General features: G+C 34.3%; 1 protein-coding gene across 7 annotated transcripts in view; it reads right to left on the reverse strand.

The window, feature by feature from the left end:
• LOC118183667 (uncharacterized) overlaps window positions 1–24,439 on the reverse strand; it is a 315,563-nt gene that overhangs the window by 126,585 nt on the left and 164,539 nt on the right. For all 7 annotated transcript variants that reach the window (XM_085808069.1, XM_085808070.1, XM_085808072.1 and 4 more), the window contains 4 exons: window positions 18,858–19,007; window positions 12,487–12,551; window positions 5,380–5,611; window positions 2,864–2,997 (listed from right to left, as the gene is read on the reverse strand). In XM_085808069.1, the coding sequence (XP_085664195.1) occupies window positions 2,864–2,997; window positions 5,380–5,611; window positions 12,487–12,551; window positions 18,858–19,007 (581 nt within the window). The remainder of the gene's footprint in view (window positions 1–2,863; window positions 2,998–5,379; window positions 5,612–12,486; window positions 12,552–18,857; window positions 19,008–24,439) is intronic.

The following is a 24,439-nucleotide window of genomic DNA, read 5'->3' on the forward strand; positions in this document are numbered from 1 at the left end:
TACACCTTTTTGAAGAAATCAGTCATTTGTGTTTGCTTCTTGCTCTGGAAGTATTTTCTCTTGATCCGAGATTTCATTTTTGTTAACATAAGTTTCTCAGCCAACTCCGCGTCGCCTTGTTCTCCCAAATACCTCAGCAGTCCGTCGACTTGTTGCAAAGCCGCTTCGTGAGTCTTCCGCATCAGCACAGTGGGCTCTTATTTGCCTTCACTTCGCTCTCCTTCATTCTCGGTCTCTTCCCTTGCTTTCTTCATAATTTCATCATCTGTCAAGCGTTTGAAGCCAGGTTCGTTGACGTCACACTGCAATTACTCGTTTTCAGCATCGACGTTCTCACCACCCGGAACTGTTTTCACCATATCGGCAAGAGTTGGCGTAGGAGTATCTACATCTTCATTCTCTTCCTCACAACTCAAAGGGGTTAGGTTGTTGCTGGCTTCAATATTAGGCATGAGTTTTCTCTATGATTTTATGAGGGTTGACGTTTTCACTGAGTCCCATGCAGATGCTGTCCAAGTTTATATAGTGTTTCAAAAACTCTTTCAGATCATAACCTTCTTCAAGTTTGGTCATTAGCAGCTTGGTTCGGTGTGTTCTCTTCATTGTTGCAATGACTCTTTGGTCCATGGGTTGGATTAGCGCAGTAACGTTTGGGGGGAGTAATTTTGCAAAAATCTGTCCATCAGAAGACTTTAGCATGCTTGTTGCTGGGTGAGAAGGTGCGCTGTTGATCAATAGTACAGCTTTTTCAGACAAGTTTTTCGATTTAAGATGTTTACACACTTGAAGAACAAAGATTTTTTCAAACCATTCTTGACAAATGTTTCAGTTCATCCATCTCCCCCCCCTTTTTTTTTTGGTTAAAGTAATCAACGGGCAAATTTTCTATCCTTGTGCCTTTGAAAGATCTCGGTTTTTTTTACTTTCCAATGACAATAAGTCTAAGTTTATGTTCACCAGTAGCGTTACTGCAAGACATGATAGTGATCCTTTCCTTGCTGCTTTACTTTCATTTTCAAATGTTAAAGTGCGAGTGGGAAGACATTTCCACAAAAGTCCCGATTCGTCGGCATTGTAAATTTGTTCAAAAGATGGCTCTTCTTTTAAAACAAATTCTTCAAATCCATGGTGGAAATCGTCGGTTGATTGTTGGTCACCACTAAGTTTCTCCCCATGAAGTCCAATTTCACGAATTCCATGTCACTGCTTAAAACGAGTCAGCCAGCCAGAAGATGCATCAAAATTTCCTTTCAGGCCTAACAACTCAAAAAAGGTTTTTGCCTTCGCCACAATAAGACAAGACATTTACAGGAGTACCCTCTTTTCGAACTTCAGCTAACCACTCTGTCAATGCCGTGTCTAGCTCATCAAAGGTAGAACCCTTCATAGTTTTTCGCATTTTCATTGCTGAAGCACTGTCCGACATTGATGCAAAGTTCACCAGTTTGTCTTTTTGCTTTAGAATCTCACGCATTGTTGTTTCCGCGATTCCGTAATCCAATACCAGCTGCTGCCTTGTAGCGCCGTTTGCTACTTTGGAAATTAATTCTAGTTTTTGCGCAATTGTCAACACAAACTTCTTTCGTTTTCCTGACATTTTAAATCGGTAACGAAAAAACAAAACCAAAAAGCACAAGCACTGAACACAATAATTAACTCAGACCGGTTCGCAAACACCATCAGGCTTAAACTAACAATGGCGAGTGGGAGGAAGTGGACGTGTCAGTAAGATTAAGACGAGAGAGGGGGTGGAGCGGGCACTGCAAGAGTGAGTAAAAAATCACTCACTCATCAGAGGGGAAGATTCCGAGAAGGCCTGGGATATTTTTGCCATAAATAAGCACAATGTTAGCAAATTTAACGTTTCGCTCAGTTACGTGAACATTTTTATTTTCTTTTGCTTTACGCTTGTAAAAAAAAAAAAAAAAAAAAACTTTGTGCGGCAGGCGCGGATAATTCGTCCGCGGATGATCGGGAGTCTACTGTATGCACATCATCATCATACCATCATCGTATATAGATGACATTCTGCAACCTATTGTGTTACATTCTCAGAGTATAGCCAAGCCATTACTAGACACAAACGGCACATTTTGCGAACGATGGGCTCTATAACCGTTTGACTGCTAAGCAATTCTTGCAAAAACGCACGAAAACTGCGAGACATATTTTGACTTGATGTTGTCAAATAAAACACTCTCATTTAGACAAATATCAATCAATTTTAATAATTGTTTTCGTACTATAAAGCAACAAAGACACACTGAAACTCGCAGCTCAGAACGCTGCGCCACGGTTTTCGAGACAAATGAACACAGCGCTTTTGCACTGCGTAGCAGTCAAACGGTTAATATAGACACTTCAGTCTAATGCAATTCCCTTATCTTTGGCTTTATGCAGCATATCCGTGATATGAAAGGACACTGCCTAATCTCAACCCAGATCTGGATTTTACCTGGCATTTTACATACTGAGCATTTATTTGTGCCATTCCTTTTATGTCTATTTCAGGCATCTGAAAAGCTTTTATCAAAACCAGATGTAAGAGTACACGCTGCTGAGAAAAGCTCAAATACTGGACTGCAAATGGTTAAATGCACAATAATAAAATATACTGAGAAAAAAAATATTCAAATAAAAGAACATTCATAAGTAAAATAGAATTTAAAAGTTCATATAGTAATGAATGCACTGCAGTGTCAGCAATGCAGAAGGTCCATAATGAAATGTTTCATGCCTACTTCACAGCAAAATAAAAATTATTCCATTCAGAGATATATATTGCAATTCATACACGCTTATTATTATTAAACGTATAATATAAAATCCAATACAGAAACAGGCAAAATAACAGAACACATACATGTCGAATACAGCGTTGAAGATGTTGTATTTCCAATTGTTGCATGTACAAAGCATGATAACACTGGCTTAGGCATAACAATAACTGTTGATTACAAGGTTGAGACATGTCACTTATTGCCTGAACAGGCTGACCTAAAAAAAGAAACAACAATTACTCGAGATTTATATATACAGCTGACACAAGCACAAAATTAATTCTAAACAATATTGTTACGAAATGTACAGCAGCAGTAAAATAGCTTCCCCACAAAGCAGGTTAAGGGTTGCTAGAAAATGGCAAGGGAAGGCAGGGTTGCCACATTTGGAGAGAAATCGCCCATTTGGCGACAAAATTGGTGATGTGCCATAGACGGATGGAGAACCTTCTGGAACGAATTCTTACAAGTTTAGTACAGAATGTTCTCGAACACAAGCCAAAAGCTATATAAACCCTGCTGGTACGTGAAGAGTCAGTCTGTGCAGAGTCAATCCAGTTGATAGTCAGTCAGCGAACGAGTGTCTCATGCTCTAAAGTTGAATTGGTTGCCAAATGCATCGAGAGAGTCTGCTAGTGTATCGCGAGTTAGTACATTGTGTTGAGCTCCGGGAACGACTGAACCGAGTTGGGAGCTGTACTCTAGTGTATCGCCAAGTGCATCACAAGTTGTAGCGTGGAGAGTCTTGAGAGGACGTAGAGTTCCAAGAATGACTGAGCAGAGTCAGGAGCTGTACTCAGGTGTTTTGCCGTGAAGCTGTCTCCACTGTAACAGCCTGAAGGCTGTGTCGCTAATTGTTTCAGCATGATTATAGTAGGAGGCTGTGTCACTGATTGTTTCAGCATGATTATAATAGTTCTTCGCTGACTAAACGTGTTATTGGAGCTGTCTTGAATAATACTGACTAATAAATTGCATTTTCATTCTTCATCAAGTGCTGTTGTCGTTATTCACTCCAAATCCACGAACCCGTACTTGAAGAAAAACATAACAATATTTTAATATTTTATTTAGTCTAAAAGAACATTCAAAACGTTCAATCCTTAAGACTATTCCCAAAATGAAAATAAAACTAATATAAATGTAAGGCTGAATTTAAAATTTTATATTACACTATTAAAATTTATTTTGAAATTCAAAAGTTTTCCGTACGAAAATTTTTAATTTATCTTAGTTGAAAATTATAATTATGTTACCCAAAACTGCAGGATTTCAAAATAAGGTTCAAAAGTTAACTATAAAAGAAAATTTTAAACCAGGCGAAATTCAACTTCACATTTCTGTTAGTTTCACTGAAATGCAAAGCTAAGCTTTAAATAAATATTTTATACTGGCATACTTCCCTTCCCCATAAAATTTAAATTATTAACAGGTAACAATGCATATTATAATGCATACAAACATATTTTTTGAATTTTGAAAACTCTACTACTCTTGAACATAATGGAATATCAAAAATATGAAAAGTATTACTTTTTAAATATTCAAATCATTTCAAATTTATCAAAAAATTTATAAAGAATTTACTCTTACGTTAGCATTCAAAAATAAGGAAAAGAGCTCATGAACACCAAAAAGAGACCATAAAATTATACTTCTATGATCTTTTCTTCCATATAAATTACAAGAAATCAAATACAACTATTTTTAGATATTCGTCTGCAGTTTATTCATATATATTCAAACATGCAATGTTACTAAAACAATGGTTCAAAAAACATGCATCGAGGTATCTTTAGTGTACCATAGGTGAGTTTTTGTATTGGAGCTATGACAGAAAGAACATATAACAGACACTGTACAAACTACTGTTTTCAAGAGCTCCTACCAGTTTATCAACAGTTGTGAAAATTATTTTCAAGTACATGTCAACAAATCTGCATGTGTTCAAGGCCCTTTCAGAATGAAAGCTCCAGTTAAATTTATTTTTGTAGAAGGCAACCTCATTGTGTCTGTTGTATTATGACAATGCAAAGAAAATTAAGTTTGATAACACTAAGATGAAACTAAGAGTGTGTAGTATGGGAAAATGGATAGTTCCACATGCGACAACAAGTCTGCATAAGGTTTTTGGTGTTTGCTCTGATAAAAAGCAAGCATTATGAGAAAAAACAATGTGGAATAAGAAATTATATACCGATTTTATTCCAAGATTTCAAAAGATGTGCAATGGAAGCTCATTCTTCCCCTAATTGCAATTTATTTTTCCAATGATATGACTGTTCAAAATATGTATTTACTCTGTATACTTTATATAACTGTTCCCAAATTTGAAAAATGTGAATGATTTATTTCTAGCTTAACCAATGTAACTATTACATAAGCCTGTGTTCTGCCTCTCAATGCTGGGCTAAAAATTTTCATATACTGTGGGCACCACTAACTAAAAATGTTCAATAAATACTGTATAGAAATTTTCATCAACAGGCTGAGGGATAAACAGGATTCAATAACAAGCACATATATTAGTTGAAGCATTTAAGTACTAGCTCACTTAAAAATGGATATGAAGTAATAACAAAATAGCAAAAACTCTTACACATGTTAGGAATGCTTTGGCTTGAATTTTGATGATAGCTCTTAGTAACTTGCGGTTTGTCATTTAAAAACTGCGCTTGACACAATGCACTCAATTGTTCAATGTGACTTTTTAACTGCTGTACAAAACCTGAGGGCAGATGCTGCTGGTTGTCTTTTGAGATTGCATCAGAGCAGGAAGCAGAACTAGGTATCTCCCTAGAAGATCCTGCAACACCACCCGAGAAAGAGGCCTAAAAAGTACAAATTTTCTCTTTTACAAATGGAGGAAAAAATTTATACTGCAATAGAAGATTTATCACAAATAAATATTAATTCAATAAAAAAAGATACAATTAAAATAGCAGTTATGTTTTCAAATAAGAAATTGCTAGGACAAAGAAATTAAGACAATAAACTTCCTTTGCCATCTAAGTAGTCATATTTTTCAAGTTCTTTCATTTTACCTTAAAGCTGATTTTTACTCCATCAAAAAGGTGTTGATACCATGCAACAAAAAAAAAAAAAAAAAAAGAAAGAAAGAAAGAAAGAAAGAAAGAAAAAGAAAATGCTGGTGAGGTACCTCCATATAAAACAGGATGAAATTTTTAAAGATGATACTAACTTCTGATTGCAAATAATTAGGAAACTAATTTTATGCCAGGAAGAAGACATGCACGTTAGGTAAATAATAAATTTTCACCCCACAGGATTTAAATTAACTATTTCACTGTCAAAGATTAATAATATTTCCATAAAATCTATGGAATGAAACAGTAATATAAAGATCTAATAACATCAAATAGGATAGCTGCTGGGATTTTTTTTTTTTTTTTTTTTTTAAGACCAACGTAAACATTTTACTACTTTAAATAATATATTATTGGTCACATTCATTTTGTACTGTTTGAGGCCTTTTTACAGATATCTGTGGCCAAATAAGACCAAGATTTTCTTAAGATTCATATGGTGGGAAGATTATAAGGAAAGAAAACAAAAAATTTATCGTCACTGACGGGTAGTGTTTAGACTTACGAGCAGCCCTTGCTAGCTGCCATTCTAGATTACCATTTGGAACAAAATGAAAGCAATTTTCCTGAAACCGTAGAAAAGCTGAAGAATGCCAATTCTATGTGGATAACTGCATAACTTCGGTAACTAGTCAAGATGAACTTAAGAAATTCATTTTTGAAGCAAAACAGATTCTGGCTACAGGTTGTTTTAAGAGGCAGGGAACATTCCAGTCTAACAGGCGAAGAATGTCGAAAAAACTTGTCCCTGTTCTTGGATTATTATGGGATAAAACTAAAGATGTTCTGTTTTGTGATCTTGAAAAAATTGATTTCAAGCAAAAACCCATTACTAGAAGATATATTCTTTCGACAGTTCACAGCATCTTCGATCCTATAGGAATTCTGTGTCCAGTAACGATTCATTTGAAACTGTTGATACAGAATAGCTGGAACCTGAAGATTGGTTGGAACCTGAAGAAGATTGGTTCAATAAATGGCTTGAAGATTTACATCTGTTGACAGAGATCAAAATTCCAAGATATGTCCAAAGCAATGTCTCGGAAGAAAAATTGAGTTTTCATACTTTTTGTGATGCGAGCAAGTCCACCTATAGCGCAATTGTATTTCTACGACACAAATGCGAGAAAGGGGTAAAAGTTCATTTGATTGTAACTAAAAGTAGAGTGGCTCCTTTAACAAAGATAATGATGCCTTGATTAGAATTGTTAGCATGCTTGATCGGAGCTCGTCTCACTGCAACAGTGAAAGAAGCGATGGATTTAAAGGGAATATCAAGTGCCTATTGGACCGACTCCTCTACTGTTACGTTCTGGATCAAGCATGCAGATAACTGGGAAACATTTGTAAATAATCGAGTGAAGGAGATAAGAAATTTAACATCAAAGGAACAATGGAAGCATATTCCAGGAAGCAACAATTTGGCTGATCTCCCATCCAGAGGATGTTCCGCTGGAGTTTTGCTCAGATCCAGATGGTGGGAGGGTCCACCGTGGATTAAACAGCCTGAAGAAAATTGGCCCGTCTCTGAAATTAAATTAACTATGGAAGACGTTTCTAAAAAAAGATAAAAGGGAATAACTGGCTTACCTACCCCAATTGCTCCTAACGAAAAATGGTACTTGCATCGTTTTTCTAAATATTCGAGAATCATTCGGCTGATAGCTTGGATTCTGCGATTTTTTCATAATTCTAGAAATTCCGATCACAAACTACAGGAAGAATTATCCGTTCAGGAAATAGAAGCAGCTGAGGAAAGGCTTTTCTTAATTGTTCAGAAAGAATCTTTCCAAAACGAATCTACAAAATCAAAGTTGAAAACTCTTTGCATTTTCACAGATAAAGAAGGTTTAATGAGACTGAAGACAAAAATCCTTTGAAGAGATGATACAGATTATTTCGTGTGTCATCAACGGTTTTGGATTTTAAGAGGACGCAAAGAGTAATCGTGAAATGCATTCGATGCAAAAGATATAATACAAAAAAAAAAAAAAAAATCGGAACACTTCCAGCCCCATTGCCTAAAGACAGGGTCCGAGACGCTCTGGTTTTTGAAGTAACTGGAGTAGACTTATCTGGACCTCTTTATCTAAAGGATGGAAAGAAAAGTTAGATACTTTTATTCACCTGTGCTGTTTATAGAGCCATACATCTTGAACTGATAAAAGGACTTTCCACCGACGATTTTTTGTTGGGCTTCAGAAGATTCATAGGCAGACATGAACGACCAAAAACTATGTATAGTGACAATGGTACAAACTTTGTTGGGACTAAAAACCTCTTTCTTTCACTCGATTGGAACAAAATTATGCAAGAATGTTCTTTTTTAAGATTACATGGAAGTTTAATACCCCCACAGCTGCGTGGTGGAGGGGGGTTGGTGGGAGTGAATTATTCAGATGGTTAAGAAAATTTTAAGAAGAATATTAGGAAGAGTCTGCTTGAGATATGAGGAGCTGTGTACCATTCTCTGCAATACGGAAGCTGTAATCAATGCAAGACCGTTAAATTATTTGTTTGAAGATTTAATGCCTTTAACACCCTCTATGTTCATTCAGGATATAAAAACGGTTGGAGTTCTGGACTTGGACCATATATATGAAGTCAATATCAATAAGAGTTATAGATATCAAAAGAAATTATGACAAGATCTCACAAAAAGATTTATAGACGAATATTTGAGTCTCCTAATTCAATCCAGAGATAATAAAGCTACTCGAAGACAAATATATTTAGGAGATGCGATACTTGTCGGAAGTGAGAACAAAAAAAGATTGGAATGGCCATTGGGTCCAGTTATTGAATTATTCCAAAGTCAAGATAGGAGATTGTGTCACAATGCTCTAGAGGTTCGGTGGTCGCGCCTTGAAACCACTGCTCTTCACAATGGTGTTTGCTTGCTTCTCAAATAGGAATGTTTATTTTTACCCAGATACAGATAAGGGGTTTTGAAATCACAGTTATTTTATTACTAAACAATACATGCACCTGCCCAGTAAAAAAATTTTTCTTTTCCAGAGATCTCAACACACTTGCTCCCCAAGCCGGTATTGTGATTTTATAAATTATCTCTTGCGGTTTAAATTTAATGTAAATATACTCTGCTATAATTAAAAATAGAAACCACTTTAAGTTTTATTTAAATTAAAAATATTTTCTGAATACTTTGGGATGAAATGCGAATAAAATAAGTATGAATGCAAAACAAATGATCCATACCAAAGACCAAGCCCCCCCCCCCATTAACATAAAAAACCACAAATTTCATGTGGCAGATGAAAAGAAACTAAATAACGCTGGACATATATCAGTGAAATTTAGATCCAGGCAGCGTACATTTTGTAGCACAAGGAAGGAACCTTACAGAAGATACATGTGCGAAATGTGCAATATGGGTCTATGCATGAACCAAAATGACAAAACATGCTTTGAACAGTGTCACAAAAAAATTTATTCTTTGAAATTAAAAAAAAAAAAAAAAACACTGAGTTCTTTTTTTCCCCTTATTTTAGAGAGTTTTTCAATCCATTTAGCAAAACGTCCTTATTATGTAGGTACTTATATTTTCACTGCTATAGAAAAATTACATAAATGTTTATTTTTAAATTTTTTTCTGACGATTTACTTTGCAAAATAATGTACAAAAATTATATATAATGCATTTCTTACATACATTTTTTTTTTTTTTTTTAAATTCGTAAATTTTGTCATTTATTGGAAACACGCACGGAGAAAGGCAAGTTTTTTCTCCCTACTATCTCAGTAAGTTTCAAAGTCCTAGATGCGCGGTGGTTTCACAGAGCGACCACCACCCACAGAACAATGGGCAAGAGTAGATTTTTTAAATTAATATATTATTTGTCTCTACAATCATAATATTCAATTTCGAGAGTTATCAGTTAAAAAATTATACAAAAATATTGCGCACATCAAAGGGTTAACTAATAATAAATAAATTTAGAGGAAAGAAGAACAGTAAATGATATAAATAACATTAAAATGAAGTTAATTACTTAAAAATTGAAGAATTACAATAATCAATGATAATTTGGCGAGTATAGTCATATTAAACGTTAGCCTAGATGACTGATTGCTATTTTTTTATCTTACTGCAAAATGAAAAATAAGGCATTTATTAAAATGAAAAAAATAAAGTTAAAAAGATTTTGCGGTAAAATCCCAGTTTTCGCTATGGCCTTGATACAATTTTAAAAACTGCCGCCAACACCAAAACGACCGGTTTACTGCCCAACACCTTCTTAAACAGACACTGAGAGACAGAGAGAGGTAACTGTTGTTACTGCTTATCATAATTTCGCCAAATCCCATGTGTACCATACATGGAGGTTAGAATAGAAAATATGTATTAAGATAAAAAAAAATTCTCTGCAACAGGAGTGGCTCCATCCCAACGTAGAGAGAAACAGCTGCGCATGCGCGAAATATCTGTCAGCGAAGATCGCAAAGTTCAAAGGTCACGTTTATCAAGAGTACACAAAACGATTATCGTTTTAAATTTCTTTAAACTTTAACCCCTTCGAGCCGGGTAGTGAAAACGCGCGCTTATCGCGGAGGCCGGCAGCGTCTTTCGCGAGCGTCTCTCCAGGGCCGGGGGCTTTTTTGGTAGTAAGCCTAAATCCATGAAATTTTCCGAAGTATCAACGCATTGTTTAATAATGCTCTATAGAGTATTTAAACGGCTTATGCTTTATAGATATTTTTTATATGTATACTTTAATTACCTAATTTCTTGTTTAAATGCATATTTTACACATTTTATTTTAATTACTCACCATTTTATGACTTTTAACATTATACATCTGAAAACTAAATATATTACTTAAAATTCTCTTTTCGTATGAAAAAATTTGAAAACAGGGATCTACACACAGTCCTACGTTACATTCCTTGAACTCGTAATAACTCATTTGCCGTTTTGGAGGATTTTTCCGGGAATGTGAACAAACGAAGCATTGTCATCTCATTTTCTTATCAGTCTCTTCTGAACAAAGTTTTGGAAAATGTCTTTCAGTTAATCTTTCAGAATCAATATCAGAATTTCAGAATCAATATCTGAAATATTTTGCATCATTTCTTCTATTTCATTCTCTGTTAAACATTTTCAACGCTTCGACATTGCAACGGTAAAAACAGAAAGAATTCATGTCTAACAAGATGTAATTATTTTCTAAAAACTGAACTGTAAACCGCTTTAGCGCATATAAAACTTCTACTTACAATAAACAACTACCACATGCGAATAAAGTGCGATTTAAAGAGACGTCATAAATCACGCTATTCGGAAACATTTAGTTCCCCGTTTGTTTATATAATCAAAAACACGTGTATGTGAGTCATGCTTTTCTCATTTCGAGTAGGTCTAATGTACATGTATCTGAAACCATATGGACATACAGTGCCATCTTGTGGCAGAAATTATAGTTTGAAAAACGTTCCAGTACGCTGACACAAATACGTGACAGTAGGTAGTAAACGGGAAAATGCTCTATCATGCCTGCGTGTCGGCCGGTAGGTGAGTGTGTTCGTTGCTGGCACGTAGACGTGACAGTCGGCGCGAAGGGGTTAAAGAAAAAGAAAATATTTTTTGCACAAGTAAATTAATTAATAGATTAGTTATTTGGAGCAAAAAAAAGTATGAAAATCCGAGTATAAATTATCGCGAAAGTCAACTTTTCTTCTTAACACATGCTCAACAATTTCCTGTACACATCGCAGAGGGAGAAATTCTCACCGTCAAATTCCGTCACCAAATACCTCAGAAAGTTTTTCCCTCTGCTTCCTAGCAGCACTATAGCAAACTGATTTATATTACATCTATGGAACTTTTCTTTCTTTACCTAGATATTCTTACATTAGAACAGAGTACAAGGAGGCTATTCTAGCTTACCTTTTCTGCTCTTTCAAATATCTTAAATACAACCTTTAAAAAAAAATTAAATAAAGCTAAATTTGGAAAGCTGTTACTCATATTAAAATACACCACTGACATTCTTCAGTTAGCAAAATATGATTATCGTGAAATTGTTTCCAACTACATACAAAGTTCTTTCACAGAGGTTTCTCCTGAAAAAAAAATTCTTATAATAGTATACTGAATAAAATGACTATACTAATGAAAGTTACCAACTAGACACATTTTAATTAAGAAAAGCAAATAACTTCCAAATGTAAAACCCTAAAACAACAGCACTTCTTGAAAATCGAAGAACATCTGTTCTCTTGTTCTTATCAGTTGTGGTAAACAAGCCTTAATTCTCAGTTTGTTCTATGACGAATAAACATGGACACCAAATACTTTTCCTAACATTAAACTATAATCCAGTTAAACAATGTTAACTGGAAGTTGATAAACTTATAACATCATTCACTTTCACATGCAAGCAGTTTAAATGTCTTTCCATTAGTATCTTTATGCCATTCATTTTTAATATCAAATTCAAAATACTACAATGTAATTAAAAATAAAAATAAAATACATTTCTTATTTGAATGAAAATGTAGATATAACAAAAGTTTTTATATGAAATTACAAAATAAATGGGAACAATGTTCAACATTAAACAGTATACATAGCCTACCATTTTACGAGGTCTTGTCTTTGGAGGAGGGGGAGGAGGGTAGCCATGAAATATATGAGAATCTCCTAAAAAATAAAACACACATAAGTAAATTATTTATAAAATTAACAAATAAACACTCTACTATAACTTTCCTTACTCTCACAACTGTCCAAAGAAAGAGCTTAGTCAGTAAATCCTACTATCATACAAAGAACAAAACATCTTTACAAAATTTAACCTGTAACAAAATATACTAGTACACATAGACTACATCCATTACATAAAGCTTGACTGAATTACAGATATCAATTTCCTGCCCCTTGATGATGAAACAAAAATAGACATCACAACATTTTCTTTTCAAAAAGAACTAAGGGTACAATCAAAATGATACCATTCAAATCAGAATTATTGACTTTAAAAAATACAGCAGTGATAATTTTCTCTGACACTTTAATGTACATTATAATCCTTCACTCTATTTTTAAACTATTTATGGAATTCACGCTTAGCAGGCTGAGTTATTACATAATACTTACAAGAATAATAATTAAATAACCTAAATATTTATACTTTGTAGAGAAATTAGGATACTTTGAAGCTGGAGATGTGAAAAATGCACAATGCCCTCGCTGGGACTCAAACCACTGACCTCTCAAATACGCATCAAGTGTGCTGACCACTACACCACAAAGGCATGCTAAGAAGGCAGGAGAAATACCTTATAACTTCATTGTAAAATTTTAAAAAGCATGTTTTATTTAAAGTGATACATTAGTACAATTATATAGCTAAAGCTCTTCGTATGACAAACGCATCATTTTCAGATTGGCATTTTACAAAAAAATTGCTACGAGAGGTCCGAGCAAATTTTGTCACCCAACTGTCCTGGGAAATGTCCAGTGAGAACACATACATTTCCCCAAAGATATGTACAGTTACAAAGTAAAAATTCGATTATCTTCATAAAGAATATTGTGTGTTGCAAAAGACAAAGAATGTAAACACCCCTTGCAGGGCAGAGTTTAGAGAGCATTTGTACTCAAACACTACATATCAATATGAATAAAAAATTTCTTTCCCTGAAAAATGTATCAACTGATAGTCCTAAGCTGACAGGATTCACCCTCCTCTTTCACTGTAAAGCTAAAACTCCCAGCACAATATCAGTTCTGAACAGAGCTATGTCAGACAACTAAATCAAACAACAGAATTGGAGAATTTCACATTTTTGGTTACATGTTAAAAAAATGTGACCACGACATTATATTTACTGCATCCTCATTCTTCTAGAATTGTCACATTTGTCTCACACAGCCTTTTGTTTAGAATACAAATATGATGGAAGCGAAGATAAAGGAAAAGTAACCTACAGAGGTGTTTATCTTTATGGTTGGAATATGGATCCTAACATAAAAATTGTGGATGATTTTAAGAGTTAATGATTTGTTTCATTAAAGCATGGAAGCTCGAAAAATAACAAGAAAATATTTAAAAAAGTTTCAATGGAAAATATTCATACAGTTCATACAGTTATCTTCATATCTTTCAAGATCTGCTGTATAGGAAAGCAGATGGGACCAAAAGGTTCATCATTCTTGATATCTGGGGAAGGGATTATTACAGCGAGATTCAACTGAATTAGTGCATTCACCTTGGAAAAATGCAGAATTTTTAGAATGTGCCAAACTCTGGCAACTATGCACATAACAATTCTTCAGTTTTAACAAGCCATTTCTATATATGTTCTGCTTGTTGTATTACAAGTTCCAATAGTTTTTACAAACAAATCATGACTTTTTTGCTTTGTTTTAAATTCAGTTTATAAATATAGGCTTCTGAAATCTGTCTTTAATGGAAGAATCTGCAGTAAAAATTTTGTAGCAATAAAATTGTCTCCAACTGATGAAAGTAAAAATTATTTTGCATCAATTCTTAATGCAAGCATAATAAAATTTTCACCAAAACTCCTCCCAAAATTGAAATGTCTTAATTTTTTTTTCCCCCCTCCCTTGTTTGTTTGTTTCCATACATCTCCAGTTTGTCAAATAGAATAACTCAGACATTATCTTTAAACCTTTTAAATCTGTTTGATAACACCAATTTGAAATAAAATTATCCTTTCCAAAAAGTTTTATCACAAATATGCATTTACTATTTAACACAAGATTACTGACAAGGCTATTTATAGCAACAAGTCTAAAACTAATATATAGAGTTTCAATAATGAATAAAAAAAGTGTTGTGAAAGATATCACATTGAAACCTTGAAGGAGTATGTGCATGATGATATGTACACTGGTTATCATTAATTAAGGAAAAATCACAAAAATGATTACTTGAAAAGTTACGAGTAGAATTTAATGAAGCTGAACCATAGCATAGACACATAGTAAGGTAGAAAATTGAATGGAAAGGAATTATCAGAAAAGTTATGGTGTTATAGAAATTAACCTATGTGTAACATGATCAAATTAAATGCATCAGTTTGGTATAGGAAAATTTCTTTCAATATGGAATTTGATCTCCCTTAGAAGCAACAGAGCATATAAAGTGATGTTTGATGCTGTCAATCATATGGTCTATCAGTGCCGTGGGAAGTGAGAGCCATTGCTCTTGCAAAGCAGTTACAAGAGTCTCAAAAGGATTGAGAGCAGTTATAGGTCTTCCTAAAGCATCACAAACATGCTCGATAGGATTTAGGTCCTGTGATCTAGTTGGCCACTCCATGTGCTGAACTGATTGCTGCTGAAGATAATCATCCATGATGCTTGCCCTATGCAGTTTAACATTCTCCTCCTGTATCAGGTAATCATCACCTATTGCCCCAGCATAAAGGCATACATATGCATCAAGGATATCATCTATATAGTCCTGAGCATTCATGGTTCCACGTGGAAAGACATGGAGGTCTCTGCATCCATCCAAAGTGATACTACCCTAAATACAAACTGTTCCTTCTGTATGCATCTCTTTCACAATGGTTCCATGGATGATAACGGGTTCCATGTCCCCTCTAAATGAAATTACACCTATTATCACACTGAAGTCTAAACCTGGACTCATCCAAAGATAACAACCATCCACTTATCAACCATCCAGTGAATATGTTGACATGCCAACCTCAAACGCTTCCTTCTATGATGTGATGCGAGTGTCACACAAATGGCTGGTTACCTTGCATACAGACCTCCTTCACAAAGCCTTCTATGTACAGTTGACATTGATACCAACCTTCTGGTGGCTGCAGCAAGGGAGGATCTGAGTTAGGTTGGAAATGCAGTTCTATTCCATCATGCACATAACAACAAATATTGGTCATCAGCACTCATCATAGTTCTTTGCTAAACCTTGGCTGAACCTCCTCGATGCTGAATCCGTAGTTAGAAATTGTTGCCAAAGTCTAAGTCTATGAACCACAGAAAGACTCACATTTAGCCAAATGGCTTCTTCTGTCTTTGTCCTGCTCCTAGTCTCTCAATAGCTCTCCACAGAAGTTCTTCAGGGAAATGATGCCTGGAGGTCATTCTTAACGAACTAGATATGAAACAGGGTTGCCACTCAAACAGGAGAATGAAATTCCCTGGCTTTTCCAGGTTTTCCACATATGTTTCGAGAAAATTCCAGTCTATCCGCGTAATGTACGTTGCCTGTGCTAAGAGGTAAATTAATTATGATATTACTTGTACTGTGTAGCAAATTCACTTTGTTTGTTAATTTTGTTTACTTTTCCGCTTAAAAAACTTAATAAAATTTAAGATATGTACATTGGATAACAACTGTACGTTTTATTTAATTATTACTCATGATCATCCCCAGTTCAACACGAGGCTAATCCGGTTCTTATAAATCACAACACAATGCTAAAAGTTAGGTTAGATTTTAGGTAAATTTAATTTGTGTGAGGTGTATTCTTAAAAGGCAGCTTAACACTTGAAAACACAAATATAATTATAATAGGAGTTGTTTTCTCCACTGAAGATTGAGATTAGAATCTACCCAATCTGGAATAAAATAAGGCTTTTTTTGCAGACATTCTGCAGCTAAACGAAAGAAAGAAATCTATTTAATGATATTTTTTTACTAAATTGAGGTATTTTATATTTATTTTGCAGCATACATATGGAAAAAATATGTGCATTAAATTTCATCATACTGTTAGAATGTCATACTGTTAGTTGTCATCATACTGTTAGAATTAATTTCAGAATTATGCCAGAGAAAATTTCCTGAAATTTGGAAATATTATTTACTAATGATAAATAAATTGAGGGAAGAAGCAACATTAAATGATATGAATAACATAAAAATAAAGATAATTACTTAAAAATTTAATTAGAATAATCAACGATATTTTAGCGAATATAGTTATATTACATGGTTATCCTAGATGATTGATTACTATTTTTTTATTTTACTGCAAAATGACAAGGTATTTATTAGAAAGAAAAGAAAAGAAAAGAAAGATTTTGCGGTAAAATCCTAGTATACGATACGGCCTTCGCGTGATTTTGAAAATTGTCGCCAAGAACAAAATGACCCGTTTACTGCTCATCATCATGTCATCAAATCCCGCTGTACCATACATGGAGATTATTCTCACCAAAGAACGTCTATGTAAAAAGCGGAGAGAAAATTTGCCAAGGGATTTGACGACGGAATGGCCAGAATTTCCCTCTCCGCGATGTGTACAGGAAATTGAGAAACACGTGTTCAGAAGAAACGTTCTTTGACAAAAAAGAAAACTATGAAAATCCGTTTTTACATTATTGCGAAAAATCCAAGAAGAAACGTTTTATCAAAGAACGTTTTTTCTTGGATTTTTCGCAATAATTTTAAAAACGGATTTTCGTAGATTCCCCCCCCCTCAAAATAACTAATCCATGAATTAATTTACTTGCGTCAAAATATTTTCTTTTCCTTTACAGTTTAAAGACATTTTAAACGATATTCATTTTATGAACTCTTGATAACGTGACCTTCGAACTTCGACACCGGTTTCGAGCTTTGGCGACAGATATATCGCTCATGCACAGCTGTTTTCCGCTATGATGGAACAGAGCCATGTCTGTTGCAGAGAAGTTTTCCTTCTTCATAATACATATTTTTTTAATTCTAACCTTCCTGGTACCGTATACTAGGATTAAACCGATTTTGTTTTATACGAGAACAGGTACTTTCTTTAGTTCATGCACTGCACATGCAATTCTCGAGGTTACTGGAAACCAAAAGTTGCGGGAAACTTGCTTTGCCTTTCTAAAAAGACAATCAAATTGGAGCTGCGAAAATTGGCTCTATGCCAGCTGCCCGAATGACACTCACGTGATACACAATTCGCCAAAAAAGTGATCTCTTCCGACGTCGGCGCAAAACTCGCCTTTTTTGGCGGGATCGTTGTATGAAATTCCCTGACTTTTCCAGATTTTGACTAAAACACTTAAATTCCCTGACTTTTCCCTGAATTTTTTGGTCAGTTTCCGAATTCCTTGACTTTTTCCGGTTTTCCAGGTAGCGTGGCAACCCTGATCAAAGACGTCTTATCTCAGTATCACAGCAAAATTTAAAGGTTTTCTCTCAAAGAACTCTATGCTCCTCGCAGATCACGCATTCTGATTGCAGCACAAGTAATTTACATACTGCAATTTTATTCAAAAACTCTTACTTGATAACATATTCAAATTTTACACAGACTGATTTTTTTTGGCCCGAGTACTTTATTTTAGATACATCGCTATTTTCACAATTTTTCCTTAATATTTGGAAACCAGTGTATTTTCCAACACTCTGGTAATACATGATCACTGCAAGTCATGCAACTCAATAGATAAAATTTTGTTTGCTGTAGAAATATATTGCATTTTGGAATTCAGGTAAACTGAATTGATTACCATGGTTCACTGCAAATTTTAATCAAACTTCCGAAAATCCCCTCCGAGCAAGATCTACGATTGGTACAAAATATTTTAAAGTACAGGCTAAACATGTAAAGATATAACATCTTAAGAACGAGTTAAATGTGCTCATAGCTAACAAAATCTAAGGAAAACTTTAGGAAGTGCAAGTTCTGAACTTTAAATTCCACAGCCTACAATTTGAAAAATTACTGAATTATCCGACACTATCAGTCTGCATACAGAGCATTTGTGAACTGCTACAAAAACTACATCTTAAGAAAAATTTACATTCAATATTACACTTTGCTTTCCTAAACTATTGAAACTACATAGTGGTTTTTTTAATTATTTTTTATTTTATTTTTTTTATTTATTTATTGTGTGTGTGTAATAATCCTATATAACTATATTAAAAATTACAATAATAATAATAATAAGGAAAATATTGTTTGACTACAACTCCAAAGATAGGTCAATACTATATTTGCTACTTACGAATAAATGCCTTTTTATGAAAATTTTCTGTTTTATCAGAATTATCAGAAATAGAATCAACAGACTGTTGCATAAACTGTTGAGGAAACTGAGCTACTTTCCTGCGTCCACATACACTCCCCTTCTTTTCCAAAACTGGAACTTCCATACCTGAAATAGACCAAATAATAGCTAATATTAGACTTTCACAGACTTTTATGTGTACAGAATCAGAAGTTAAAAGATGAAGCTTAATAGCACTATAAAAAGTAGTACATAACAAATAATACAATTTTGATCTTAACCAACAACTTATATTTTTTTATTAATCACATTACTACGCTTAAGATAACTGAATGATTCAATTATTTCTGTAATAAAGAAAAATTCTTCCTTACTGGCTAATCAGCATACCCAGGATGACAGAAGCCCTACAATCTTGTTACAATTACAAGCCCCAACCTAGGAAACTTTGCGAAGAAATTTTTTTATGGCCAAAGAAAGTTCTTATATAAAAAGGCTAAGGGGGAAGGGGAAACTTTATAAAAAGCAATAATATAGTAACTTGCAGATTTAATTTAGCATGTGCTACTACTGTAAATTATTAATCCAAAATAAAAGGACAGATACATTGTAAATCCGTGAATTTTGATCAATTTATTCAGCCTCCTATTTGGCATCTCTACTTTAAATCTGCAGCTACTATAATTTGTTGATTAACTTACAAAGATAATGTTTGGAAGAAAGGGTAAAAAAAGGTAATTCAAAGTGAAAATTCAAAGTGAAATAATCAAATGGGAGGTTACAGCAATTTTTGCTAGAGTGAAATTGATCCTTTACTTATTCTCAAATGTAAATTTTAAATTTCGTGTGACCCTCATGTTATACAAAAATAACTTTAAATACAAAAATTAGAAGGAAAGTAATCCATGTTTATAGCAATTTTATATTTAGTACTTTTTCTAAAAAATAACCGCATTCCATTGGGATCATTTTTGACAAATGGGCTGCGAGGAATAATGGATCAACTTTCTTCACAGGATGTACACCCTCTCTAATCGATATCATGTTCCCAAGTTATACTTAATTCAAGCACTGCTTGCTTTGCTTAATAAAGGTTTTTCTGTTTAAGTTTTATTAATCATGAATTCTCCTAGCATTATGAAAAATTTCCCATAATATAGATGATTTCTTCAAAATGCCTGTGACAACCAGGCTGGATACAACAAGTAATAAACTGTTTGTGTAAAGATCTACCATTCATGTATGTGGTATGTTTCATTGCATAGTACCAAAGACAGGTAAAGAAGTTGACAAAACAGCAACTACTACAGTCAAAAGTCATTAATTCGGACACCCATAATCCGGAATGATCTATAATCTGGACCTCAAAGCTACAAACTTTCTGCACATACGTCACGTTTACGCGTAAACCCTTTACGGCTGCGAATTTGCGTGTGCGCATGTGCATAATACGTTTATGCATGAGCGTTTAATGTATAACGGACGGTATAAGCTAAGCTAAAATTATCTAATTCAGTTAATGTTGCAGATTGCATTGTTCCTTTAATCTTCGAATTGGATCCAGCTTATTATTTTTTGCAGACTGTTAGAGCAATTTTATAAAAGTAAGCTTGAACTTTCGATTATGTCAAATAGAATTTCCAATATATATTTACTAATATGTAAAGGATCTACAAAGCGAAAGTATGTTTCGAAGTCCATTAAACAAAAAGTGGAATTGCTGCAAAAAATGGATAAAGGCATATCCTGTTTCTTAACCATTCTCAAATCTGTTCAATTTCACGCTGCTCTGGGGGGGGGGACATCGCGGCACGCAATGAACTGGAAGTTGATCTGTCAGCACTATCCTTATCTTCAGAGCAGATGTTTTTATTTTATTCAGCTTATAATTCCTTACTAAATGTAGTATTTCATCTCGATGTATTCCATCTTTGATATGATTTAAATCAAATTCCTCGTCATTATAAATATCACGAGTACACATCAAATAGTTTTCTGGTTGCAATTTTCTAATTTCGACTATGCGTAATGTATGCTTTACGCATGCGCGCATTAAAAGAAATGTTTAATAAAGTAAACAAATAAATCTTAAGCTTTTTTTGGTAAATTTTGATACCCTTTAAATCATAATTTTCTTTATTTCATAAATTACGGTTTCATATTTTTAATTTTGTAATTTCTGCATGCCATCTTACCAGATTTAAACTGATGATCTATAATCCGGAAAAATCGATAATCCGGAATCGCCGAAGTCCCGACGAGTCCGGATTAACGACTTTCGACTGTATATAAATATATAATAATTTGTTTACTAAAGAGATATTAATGATATTATCTCCTAAGATTAATTTTAGTAGAATTATCTAAAAAGAGTGAATAATCCATAGTTAGTAAGTTTAATTCCGAAAATTGTTTTAAATTAACTTGAATGTAAATTGTTAAAAGTGTTTAACGGGGACTTAAATTAAATCATGAATAACAAAATTTCAATTGTAAAAAGAAATTAAATTAAAAGCAAGTAATTAAATTAAAAACAAGTAATCATTGCCATTGATTGGAAATTAGTTGACTTTTCAAGGGGAACAAACCAATTCCCGTTCAATGAAAAATAATTAAGAAAAAAATTAAGAATTTATGGGAGAGGGAGTGACTAGGAATGCTTGAGGGACATATGTTGTGGAGTTCTCATTTGAGTGAAACCATCTGTTAAAATTTTTGAATATACTAGTGAGTGGAAATTAATTAATTTCTGGCTAATTGCCGTGTCATAACGAGGAAGAAATTAAGAAAAGGAAAAAAGGAATTTTCACTGTCAAAGAGCTATTTGACAGACAGATTATGAAATAGGCCCATTTTTTTTTTTAGTAACAGCATAAGTCTGAAGACAATTAGCTTTTTCCATTATATACAGCTTGTAATTACACTATGTTCAAATCCTTCAACTGATAGTCATCCAACTTATACCGCCTTCTCAGGTTTAGGAACAAATTATCATATCCCTATCAGTTAAATGATTTAGAGTGAGTATTTAACGCCTGCTCTTTTAAGGCAATGGTTAATAAATTGATTAGGTATTAGATTATTTTTGAGAATTTTAATAAGGAGCAAAACTTCGTGTTGTAGATCTATCATATCTGTGCTGATATTTTTAATTCATTGTATATGATTTATTATTGTATTGTTAATTACTTTTTTTGGATATGTTGGAATTCCAATTTATTAATTTGTTAGTATTGAAATTGAAGTTTCTTGTTTTGTCAAAAAGTAAAATTTTTTTGTAGTTAATGATTTGAAGATTGAGATAGTCTATGCTATTTTGTGAATTATTAGTTTTATTAAGTGTAAGGCAATTTGGATAAATCTCTGAGTATTCAATTTTATTAAAATTATTAATTGTAATAAGATCATCAATATATCTGTAAGTGTGCTCGTAGTAATTTAATTCTTGTGGTTGTAGATTTTTTTGGAAGTTAAATTCTTTGATAAATAAAAAGATACTACAGAGCGATGTACTGGAATGGGACGCCATTCGAAGACCTCTGACTTGTTTAAAAAGTTGATTTTGAAATTTAATGTAGTTATGAAAAAGTGTGCATTTTAGGTAGTTATGAAAAAGTAAATATAAATACCTGGACTCGTCAGGACTTTGGCGATTTTTCCGGATTATAGATCATCAATTTAAATCTGGTACGATGGCATGCAGAAATTATACAATTAAAAATATGAAATCGTAATTTATGAAATAAAGAGCAATTATGATCTAAAATGTATCAAAACTTACAAAAAATGCTTAATATTTAATTGCTTACTTTATTAAACATTTCTTTCAATGCAAGTTGTTTAAGTTGCTTTGTTTTTTGTGCTAATACTTTCTCCTTAACTCTATAAACAGACATAATTTCTTGTTCAATTACAAAGTTCCACTCTTCAAGTTCTGTAATTGCTGTGTCGAAAATACCGACTAACTTGTCAATCAAAATTTTTTCTTTTTGAATAACCTCTCTGTCACTTTCTTCACTATCGGAAGCGTATTTTCTGGATCTAGAACCATACTACAGATTTCGCCGTCCGTTAATTGATTGATGACTGGGGCACTGTCGTCCCAATGAAAAACTTCTGTTTTATCATCTTCATTTATTACGGCTTCTCCACATTTCTTTACAAAGTCCAATAACTGGAAAATTTTAGTTTGCGATATCCAAAAACCTTCATATTTGTGGCTATCATCTTCATCGTCCTCACCATGAAATATGGTAGCTGGCCATAAATTATGCTAAACATTTTTTAACGTATCTGGAGACACATCCTCCCAACACACATGCCTAAAGCATACAAAAAAAAGTATGTGGCTTTGAGGTCCGGATTATAGATCATTCCATATAATGGACGTCCGGATTACGGACATTGTACAGTATATATTTACACTCTTAGACAAAACAAAATGACGCGGCACGATGTACCGAGGAGAACAAAAGCAAATTAGACACAAATTGATATGCATACAGGTTTTGATAGAAAATGCAAAATTTTACATTTTGGCTGCCAATGAATGAACGGTTGTCACTACAGCGCATCTGATCTGCGCAACTGGCAGGATATTTAAGAGGAGAAATTATGATTCCAGGTCATAAATTCTTCAGGAATTTCATTCCGTGTACTCTGGTAGACAGTAACTATGTATGTCTCGCATACAGGTGCGCGAACGATATGTGCAGATGTCAGATTTTGAGAGAGGTTGTGTTGTTGGGCTCAAAGAAGCTGGTTGGGCTTATCGGTGCATAGTTCGACATTTGAGCAGGAGCGATGCCACTATTAGATGATGTTGGCAGGAATGGGTGAAGCATGGCCGCACACAGCATCAAGAAGGAAGCGGTAGGCCTACAGAAACGACTGAAAGTGAAGACCGAGCAACCGTCAGAGCGGCACTCACAGCCCCAGATGCATCATTATCATCGATCGTATGTGCAATTAGTGCTTCAGTGACCGCAAGGACCATTCATAGACGGCTCACAGAAAGGGGGCCGAGGTCACAGCACCCCTTGCACCGACTACCATTGACTTCTGTACAATGTCAAGCCTGTTTGCGGTGGTGTCGGGCTCATTCACACTGGAATGTCACTGACTGGAGTAGAATAGTCTTCACTGATGAGTCCCGCTTTGAACTGAGCCTCGATGACCAGCGAAGGAGAATCTGAAGACGTCCCGGACAGCAGTGTGATACCAACTTGACTGTCTTATGGCAGACAGGCCGACAACCAGGAGTGATGGTCTAGGGTGCCATTTCATTTCATAGCAGGACCCCTTTGGTTGTCATCCGTCGCAACCTTACAGCACAGTGGTACGTCGACAATGTTCTAAGGCCCATTGTGTTGCCCTTCATGTCATGCCATTCTGGGCTTATATTTCAGCAAGATAATGCCCGCCCCCACACTGCACATGTTTCTACTGCTTGCCTTAGTGTTTGCCGAACATTACCTTGGCCAGCAATGTGGCCGGATCTCTCAACTATTAAGCCCGTTTGGAGCATTATGTTCAGGGCTCTCCAATCAGCTCGGGATGTTGATGATCTAACGCGCCAG

This window comes from Stegodyphus dumicola, chromosome X1 (genome assembly GCF_044657685.1).
Source record: "Stegodyphus dumicola isolate Sdum_Otavi_A_Nest chromosome X1, ASM4465768v1".
Lineage (NCBI taxonomy): Eukaryota > Metazoa > Arthropoda > Arachnida > Araneae > Eresidae > Stegodyphus > Stegodyphus dumicola.